At 45.6% G+C, this 9421-nt stretch overlaps 1 protein-coding gene across 1 annotated transcript; it reads left to right on the forward strand.

Moving 5' to 3' along the window:
- The first annotated feature begins 26 nt into the window (after positions 1–26).
- Gabarapl1 (GABA type A receptor associated protein like 1) lies at positions 27–9169 on the forward strand. The gene is made up of 4 exons (NM_001044294.1): positions 27–292; positions 4235–4313; positions 5232–5350; positions 7940–9169. The coding sequence occupies exons 1-4, from the start codon at positions 203–205 to the stop codon at positions 8003–8005; spliced, it is 354 nt and encodes a 117-aa protein (NP_001037759.1). The 5' UTR covers positions 27–202; the 3' UTR covers positions 8006–9169.
- Positions 9170–9421: the final 252 nt, after the last annotated feature.

Below are 9421 nucleotides of genomic sequence, written 5' to 3' on the forward strand. Positions count from 1 at the left end.
TCCTTTACCTTCAGGCCCGGAGATCTCCAGGTCCCTCTCTGGACGTTTGGTCACGTAGTGCGGCGACCAGAGCGTGGGAGCTGACGCGGGTGGAGCGATTGTGATAAGGCTGACATTGACTGGGGGTGGCCAGACGGGAGACGCGGTCAACAGCGCGCGCAGCAGGCCCCGTCCGGGGAGCCCCTACATCCTGCGATCCATCATGAAGTTCCAGTATAAAGAGGACCACCCCTTCGAATATCGGAAAAAGGAAGGTGAAAAAATAAGGAAGAAATACCCGGACAGGGTGCCGGTGAGTGGGGGCTGGGAGGGAGAGGGCAAGCTTGGGGAGTTTGGGAGCTGGTTTCCCTGGAGCTGCCCGGTAGCCTGGCGATGGCGGGTGGCCCTGGGGCCGGAGGGTCATCTGAATCACGTATTCTTGACCAGTTTTGACAAGCTTGTATCCCCAGGGCCTGTGCCCACTTTTGGCATCCTGAAAGCGCAGCGTGCGCGTGGTGGGTGAGTCAGCAGGATTCAGCACCCGTGGAGGTTGGGATGTGCGCGTGGCGGGGCCTGTGTGTGCGGGGGCGACTGGTTGGGGTCCCAGTTAGGATATGTTTATAGAAAATGCAGCCCAACCCTAGAGCAGCAGGTGAGCCTTGTGCCCATCCATGTCTGTCCAATGGTTCTTCATGAATCCGAGTTTCGTCCTCATTTCCTTAAGCGTAGGAGGAAAAAGACGTGAGAAGCCCCTAGATTCTGCCCTGCGTTTTCTTAGAATGGGGGGTGGCACCACCAGGCGGGGCCCCCCTCAAACAAGGTCATGCTCTGCGTCACAGCCAACCTGCCTCCTCCTTATTGTCTCCTGGGCCATGTGCGGATAAAGAAAGGTCCGTGCTCTGTACTGTGATGGGTGGGCCCGTGGATCTCAAGAGCCAGGACTGAGAAACGTTTCCTCTATGAATTATACCCCGATTTAAGCGGCTAAAACCTAGTTCATGCACTGCGAAGGAAAATACTAAGGGAGTCTTCAGCATCCGGGTGTTTTTCACTTTACCCCCTCCCCCGCCCACTTGGTATTTTTTTTTTTTCCTCCTCTTTGGAAGGCTGCGCAGCAGAATTGGGAGCAAAGGATGACATGGCTGTTAAATATGGTGGATAGATGAGCAGGGACTTTTAAAAATCATTCTCTTTATCTGTACAGGCAATGATGTTTATTAGATTAGCGTTCCTCTAACTTTGAAAGGTAAAAGAGCTGTGTTAAACTGCTAAATTTTTTTTTGATACATAAGTAATAGGGGGAGGGGCTTCTTCCTTGTTCTTTATCTCAGCCTGGACTACTAGAAGAAATGGAGGCTCAACAAGAGAAAGTCCTCAGCCCCATTTTCTACCTTCAGCCCCATTTTCTATAAGGAAGAAGAGAGTTAACTATTTCACCATTCTCCAGAAATTACATATACACGGGTCTGCCAGAAATGGCTGGGAATACTCCAGTTATGCCTTTTTACTACATAGTCCTTTGCATGGACTTCCCCGTGGAGGATTGATTTCAAAATTTCTCTCAATCTGTCAACCCCACTTAGTATTTTAAATTTACACGTGGACCGCATAGCTGGCAGCACTTGAATGCCTTGTCTGCATACTCACCGACTCTAGTCACAGCCTTAAAATCCTTGTGCTACAGACGTGTTCTGAAGCATAGGGCAGTGAAGTCACCACCCAAAGGTTTGACATTGCTGGCTGGAAGAGGAGAATTCCAGCCCTGACCGTCATGCTTCAGGGCTGTCAGAGTCCTTGGCCTTCAGGGTTTTGATGTTTGTTTGTTTTGTCCAGTTTGTACTAGAGCGAGGTGAACCACAATTTAGTGTACATCTTAGAAGATCAAACCCTAGAAGTAGGTTATCACTTGCTGCCATCTGGAGTTCAAATGGTAGTCAGTGCCAGCCAGGAAACTTAAGTGAATGTGTCTACCCATTATTCAGAACATCAGAAATACGAGCTGTGACCGGTAACTGTTTTCAAATTCAGAGAAAACCTCCATACTTCTTCAAGGCAGAGGCCCCTCTCGGTCAATTGGTTAAAGCACTCACCCAGAATATTGCAGTCTCTTTGTATTCTCTTGCTCATGACTTGATGTTGAATGTTTTACTTCATTGATAATTTGTAAACCTTCACTCAGATCTCATGGAACCTCTGGATTTCACCCCCAGATGGTGCCTCCCAGTATGAGAGGTTCTCAACCTCTCATTGGGTTGAGACAGAACTCTGCTAAATGGCAGAGATTTGAGTGGGGGTCGGGGCAACACTGGAGTTGGAAGCCTTTGTCTGGTTTCTTCTCCACCTCTGGGTTGTAACAGGACTTTGCATGCCTTGGGCACTGTGCTGAATCTTACTATGTTCAGGTTTTTACAGAAAAGCCACTAAGTTTCTAAGGCAGTCTGACTCACAAGTTAAGCCTGGCCTCAGAAGGATTGTGCGTGGGCCTCAGGAGAAGGGATCATGGGATATTGAAATAATAGTGTTGGAAACCTGTAACAGCAGGAACTACTGGACACACTATTTTTAAACATGTGTAAACAGTCTTACGGTGTATGAGCCACGGCTACAGAAAACAATTCCCCTCTCCTTTTGGTAGGAGGTACCAGGTCTCAGAGTTCCTGTGGTGAATACCAGGGCTACCTGCTTCCTGTGCTCTGTTGTTTGTAAACTGCATTCTTCCCTTCTTCCCTTTTGGTTTATTTGTTTTTCAAGTCCCTTTCTATTTAATTTGAAGCTTTAGATTCATGCCTGTCTGCCCAAGCATTTTCTTGTACTTATTTGTGTGGCTTTTGGTGATGTGTGTGTGTGTGTGTGTGTGTGTGTGTGTGTGTGTGTGTGTGTGTGTGTGTGGCTTGATGAAGCTCAGAGAGGTCAGAAAGATGCTGACGGTCACACAGCTTCTAGGGATACTTGTCCAGTGTCTGTTTCTGCTTCTTTGCTTCTTAGTATTTCCCATTTCTTATATCTAAAATGAGTTTTTCAAAACAAAGAATCTAATTTTAATATCCTTGTAAGATGTTTTCTGAGCAAATATATAAACACCATCTATGATTTTTGTGTGTCTTTTTCTTTGTTACGAAATGCGTGATCTTTAAAAATTATGAAAATAATTAATGCGGACATTGAAAATCCCTTAAAATGCTCACACAGTTAATAATGGGGAATAATTTAGTGCATTATTCTCAGAAAGTGTCACTCATTATAAAAATTCATAGTAGTTTTCACTTAGCAATGGACACTTTTTTGCAAAGATTGAAATCTGAGGCATGTTAAGTGTGTGTGTGTGTGTGTGTGTGTGTGTGTGTGTGTGTGTGTTAGTCATCACTGTCGCAGTGTCTGATGCAGTCAACTTCTATAGGGCAAGAAGGCTATTGGCTTCAGAAGCCTTTGTCCATGCTCTTAGTTGGCCCCATTCTTTGGGCTGGTGGTGACTCCAGACTATCATGGTAGAAGCACACGTGAAGACAAGATGGGAATCAGTCTTCAGGTTTAGCTCAGTGACCTAAAATTCCCATGAAGCCCCACCCCTTAAAGTTTCCACCACTTGTTCATAGCACCAAGGCAGGAGCATTTTTTAAACATAGTAGCCTTTGGAAGGCAGTGACGTTCTAAACTATAATGTTGTGTCTATAACAAAAGGCATCGCCTCCTCTGTGTGTGTTCACATGTGTGAGTGAGCATGTGTATGATTGTGTGCATGTGTGTGGAGGCCACATGTTGATACCTTGTACTATTATTCTTGCTTACTCTTCACCTTACTCAGTATGAACCCAGAGCTGACCACTTCAATTAGTCCAGACAGACAGCTTGCCCAGGGATCCCCAGTTTCTGCCTTCCCAGAAGGCATATCCACTGGGCACTCACTCGGATTTTAGGGATCAGAACTCAGTCTTCACACTTTGATAGAGAAAGCGTTTATGACGGCTTCATCTCCTGGGTCCATAATGGTATTTTAGAGGAAGAATCAAACTAATAGACCATCAGACACATCTTAGAAACACAGAACATCTTTTCAATTCTCTTAATAAAACATTATAGGATAAATATCTTTTACAGTCCTTTATAGGTAATTTGTAATTACTTAAGCTTAAGGAATATTTGAAGTGGGAACTAAAAATTACATTGAATCCAAACCGTGTGGGTAAATTTCAGGTGTGGAAGGAAAAAGATAATACTAGAGTCTCTAGGTTTCATCCCCACCCTCCTGTTCTTTTAGGTCATCGTGGAGAAGGCTCCTAAAGCCAGGGTCCCCGATCTGGATAAGAGGAAGTACCTTGTGCCCTCCGACCTCACTGGTAATGGCCTTTCCCTCTTCTGACCCTTCATTCCAGGAAAGCATTCTTGATCTTAAGTCTAAGTTGGTGACTATGCATAGGTTGTCACCTTGTGTAGGTTGTGACCATGTATGGCTCTCTTCCGGGACCTGGCCAGTGCGGATAGACACACTCTGTCCTCCTGTTTCCAGTTCTGTTTGGTATTTCCCAATGCCATACTCAAGTGCCTTAGTCATGGAGACCCAGGAAAGCAGCAGTACCTGGTACCCTGAGGTCGATCGATTTGGGAGGATCACATTTCAGAGATTTATATTTAAATGCTTTATCTTTAAATGTGTTTCTGTGTGAGGGATGAAAACGGCAAATGCTAGCCTACCTTTTGTTTTGAATTATACGCATTTAGACTTACCTTGTTCTTAAAGAAGTACCAGGTGCTTACAGGATGCCCCAGAAAGATTCTTTTAGACACAGCACTCATGCAATTGTCAGCCTCCCAGAAATGTCATTGTTTGCAGAGAGAAGTTGCATGGGCTCACTGCCCTGACACTTGCCCCCATGGTACTGGGAGGGCCGGAGTCCAGTGGTTCTCTTTCTGTTGTTAGCTCTCAAAGTGCAAATGTGTTGGAAAGGAATCAGGGGTCCATTTTGAAGGGAATGCTTGGATCTACCTCATATTCCCCCACAGTAGACATTAGGCTGGATGAATTTGCTAATAATGTTGAGTCTGAAGGTGGATAAGGAGGAAGGAAAGGAGGCAGTCCCACTGTGGTAGGTCAGGCATTGTACAGGCCTCCATTTATATTTTGCCACTAAGGCTCTTAGACAGTATTTGGGTCTGAAAAGCTTGTACTTACACAATGGATTTTTGTCTTGTTTTCTGAGATTTCTCCTACTAATCCTTTTTCATTTCTTGCCCTGCTCTCTGTTTCCTTCCTGTAGTTGGCCAGTTCTACTTCTTAATCCGGAAGAGGATCCACCTGAGACCTGAGGACGCCTTATTCTTCTTTGTCAACAACACTATCCCTCCCACCAGTGCTACCATGGGACAGCTGTATGAGGTAATGGTCTTGGTCACAATACCCAGCAGCCTGGTGTCCCCTAGCTCTGGTTCCAGGGTTTGTTAAAGACCTGGGAAGTAGGGCAGGAGGTGTTATTTATGGGTATCCTCTTACACACAGCAGTGTGAAGCTAGGAGATTAGATACCCCTTGTCCTTTAGTGACTGAGCACCTACTCGATTTAATCTTTTGAAATCTCTCTAGTCTTGCCTGACTGTAATACTTTATTGCCGGCTCCAGTGGTTCTTGATAGCAAATCATCACTGGTACCTGTCATTCTGTTGCTTTCTCTGGAAGCATAATTTTTCAGTGAACAGTGCACTCCATCCCCTGCCTGTCAGCCGTCCACATCTAGCAATAGATGGAGAAAAGAAACACCAGCAACGTTTGGCTCCTTTTCTACGTGAACCTAGAGCCCTGTCTTTACAGTTAGTTCCCACATAAACTGTCAAGATTTGGCCAATGATAGTCACATCTGGAAGCTCTCTTTCTAGAACAAACCAAAGACCTCTGGAGTTGCTGTTATCTGAGTACAGGGAATGCATCAAAATGTAAGGTTAAGATAGAGTCTGATTTGAGAAAAGCTGTAGTAAGGACTTCATATACAAATAATATAATGTGATCTAAGATGGCAACTATACTATTCCTTGAACGATGTCACATAGATGTCACATAAGAAACTGGCTTCCCATTGTACCTCGGTAGCTAGTCAGATGCCTATCTAGTAACCCCTGGTCTAGCCCTTATTCCATAGCATATATTCCCCATGAGTATGTGTGTCAGTAGGTGTAATGTGGTATCTGTGCTTTCCTTGCTAGTGTGAGGAGTTCTCTCTCTCTCTCTCTGTGTGTGTGTGTGTGTGTGTGTGTGTGTGTGTGTGTGTGTGCTTGCAAGTGTATATGTATATGTGCAGGCAGGTGAACCTCAGAGGACAATTTCAGGGTATTTCATCAAGAACACTGTGTGCCTCTGTTGAGACAAGGTCTCTCATTGGCTTAGAGCAAACCACTGGGCTGACCTGACAGGCCACTGTGGCCCAGGAATCTTTCCTACCTCCCCAGTGCTGGAGTTACAAGCACACAATATCATGCATGCCCTTTTTATCTGGGTTTTGGGAATTGAACTCAGGTCCCCTGGGCTTGCAAGGCAAGCCTTTTACTGATTGACCCATTCCCCCCATCCCCCCCCCCCGCCTTAAGAATTTTTTTTCAAAGTAAGAATTATTCCCCAATATTTTGTTTGTGAAAGCTTTAAAAACGTGCCAAAAACTTGCAAGAATTTTACTGGTAGTACCAGGCGGCTTAGGGCTGTACAGCTCACGTGGTGTGCTATACTTGTGTTTTGACATTTAATTCATTTATCCATCCTTGTTTGTTTTTGAAGATTTATTTTTTGTTTTGTTTCACTTTGGGTCTCTGAAATGGGGTCTTGACAGGAAGCTCTGGCTGGCTTGGAATTTGCCAGGTAGCCCCGGCTGGCTTCAAACTTTAGTGTTCCTACCTCAGGCTCTCACATGCTGGGATTACAGGTGTACATGATTGCATCCCAGCTGGGTTTTGTTGTTGTTGTTGTTGTTGTTTTTGTTTTGTTTTTGTATTTTTTGCAGTGTCTTTATTATCATACATTCATTATATAAATTAGTTTTATTACTTATTATGTTCTCAAACTTGTACATAACATTTCAATCACATTTACCCCCAACCCTCACCCTGTCTCTTTCTCCTCTCAGTCTTCGTTAAATCAGTGAATGTCATTAATGTTATTTACAGGAGAGCAGTTTGTTTACAGAAGCATGGACACCTTTCCAGTGTCTATACTACTATAGAAGATGAGTCCTTGTCCCCACCAACCATCAATCAATTATAGATCCTCAAGAAGGGGCGGGGCCTCAGACCCCGCTCCCAATCATGATGGAATGTTGGTGATAGGCCCAATTTTGTGGAGAAGCAGTGCAAATCAGCCAAAGCTGCTTGTGAGTTCAGGATTACAACAGTCATCTCATGCCTGGGAGCCAGCATTCCACACCTCTCCTCACCCTTCCTTGGAGTCTTGCATTCATTCTTCTTCCCTGAGTGTTGGACGGGGTAATTTAGATGAACCGTGGTGTGATGTGTGGCCAGGCATTAAGTAATCCTGTATTGTCTGTACTTTGACCAATTATTAGGCTCTGTAGTCACTGCTGACCACTGAAAAAAGGAAATGCCTGTGACTAAAGCTGACTGTAGAGTGATTTTTTTTCTAAGAGCGAGGCTTACTCTGGTTGTTTTTTCGCTATTGGTAAGATATGTTCTCTATGAACACTTGATTTGTGAAGTCAGAACTCAGCGTGTAGTTGATAACCTCTTATTCTTTGTTCCTTTTGTTGTTGATTGCTTTCCCTTTTCCCTAGTGCTGAAGCTTGAACCCAGGGTCCCACAGATGTGAGGCAAGTGCTCTACCACTGGGCTACACCCTAAAGTCCTGTTCCTTACTTTAAATAGGAAATAATGCTGACCTCCATGCCTCCTTTACAAGGTCATTTCAGGCTCACAATCATTATAGACATGACTGTTTAAAACTTTCTGAATTGTCTTCTTGTCTCCTCTTTTAGGACAACCATGAGGAAGACTATTTTCTGTATGTGGCCTACAGTGATGAAAGTGTCTACGGGAAATGAGGCAGAAGCCCAGCAGATGGGAGCGCCTGGACTTGGGGGTAGGGGAGGGGTGCGTGTGGGACTTGGGGAACCAGAGGGAGGGCTCCCAACCATGGAGGAGACGCAAGGTGAAGACATCAGGAAACATCACACCGCACACGCTGTCGTCTTTTATTCACGAGCTCAATTGTTACTTTTTCTCTGCTTCCCCAGCCCAGGAAGAACTTGTGTTGGATTGGCTGTGAGAGCGGGATGGGGACAACACGATCCACAGCCTTGCTGTGTGTGAGCTTTCTTTCGTGTAGTTTCATCAGAGGTTTGGGAGGGGGCAGGTGACCGATAGAGAAGAAGACAGTTCAGCAGCAACTCTCGTCACTTTGGGCAGAGGTTTGACTTTGTGGCATTTGTACAAGCCACCAGGCAAAGGGGGAAAGAATGCTGTAGGGGACCATACCTAAGGGACCAAAAGATACCCACTGTTACTGAAGCATTTCGACCTTTGACCTCTGCCCTAATTCCTTCCTCTCCTAGTCCTTTTCCTCCGCCCAGGTGTCATAGCACCGCCCCAGTTGTGGCAGTAGACATTCGCACGGACATTTAGATGGAGTCCTCTTGGAAAATAGGGCTGTTCGCAATGTGGTTGTGATTGCCAGCAGTTTGGATGGCGTTAAAGTGGAGTTCAGGGTTGAACATGTCCCGCTCTTCTTCCCACAAGAACCTTGGACTTTCAGGAGCCTCAGGATCAGTCCTCTAGCATTTCCTTCACCTTTCTCATGGACAGGGACAGCGTGTCTGTGTGTGGAGGGTCGGGGTTACAAGGTAAGCTAGGTCACACACCTGCCGCTCGTCCTCCCCCTGCTGCAGTCTCTTAGGTCTCACTCGCACTGGAATGCAAAGCGATGGCCAGCTGTCTCCCTCCGCGGCATCTGCTATCGAGAGAAGATGGAACGAGGGGCGCCAGAGTTTCATGGGGGCTTTACTCATTCATTTCATTTAGGGACTCTGTTGGGGGGAGGGGCAGGAATCGCATTCACACATGACATTTCAATTCATCTCTACAAATGAAGAGCGTCCTCCCCGTTGGGAGCTATCTGTATGTTCGCTTTGTCGGCATCAGGTTCTGGGACTTTGAAGTCAATTGCTGTCAGGCCAGGGAAATAAAATAATTGCTTACCTTAAAAAATCTACCTGGATCCAGAATTGTTGCCTTTTTTATTTTAAAGAACTTGAGGTGGGAGTTGGGTCGGCAGTGGTTGCTTTCATGGGTGAGATGTATATGTGTTCATTTCACTGCTGCCCGTGGGTGGATGTTACAGTGTATTGTTCCCTGTGCCTGGTATGTAAGTGCCCGATCGCTGCTTCATGCGTTCTCAAAGCTAGTCTGCCTGCCTCACAGGGTGTGCTAATTGGAGATGTAAATGTCTAGGCCTTGTCCCA

The sequence above is a fragment of the Rattus norvegicus genome, chromosome 4 (genome assembly GCF_036323735.1).
Source record: "Rattus norvegicus strain BN/NHsdMcwi chromosome 4, GRCr8, whole genome shotgun sequence".
In the NCBI taxonomy this organism is placed as follows: Eukaryota; Metazoa; Chordata; class Mammalia; order Rodentia; family Muridae; genus Rattus; species Rattus norvegicus.

What these genes read in the sequence shown, in the direction of transcription:
- Gabarapl1 (NM_001044294.1), top strand. Translation starts at nt 203, where the DNA reads ATGAAGTTCCAGTATAAAGAGGACCACCCCTTCGAATATCGGAAAAAG. An exon ending in AATACCCGGACAGGGTGCCG is followed by an intron (nt 293 to 4,234) that starts GTGAGTGGGGGC and finishes CTGTTCTTTTAG; the next exon opens with GTCATCGTGGAGAAGGCTCC. An exon ending in TGTGCCCTCCGACCTCACTG is followed by an intron (nt 4,314 to 5,231) that starts GTAATGGCCTTT and finishes TCCTTCCTGTAG; the next exon opens with TTGGCCAGTTCTACTTCTTA.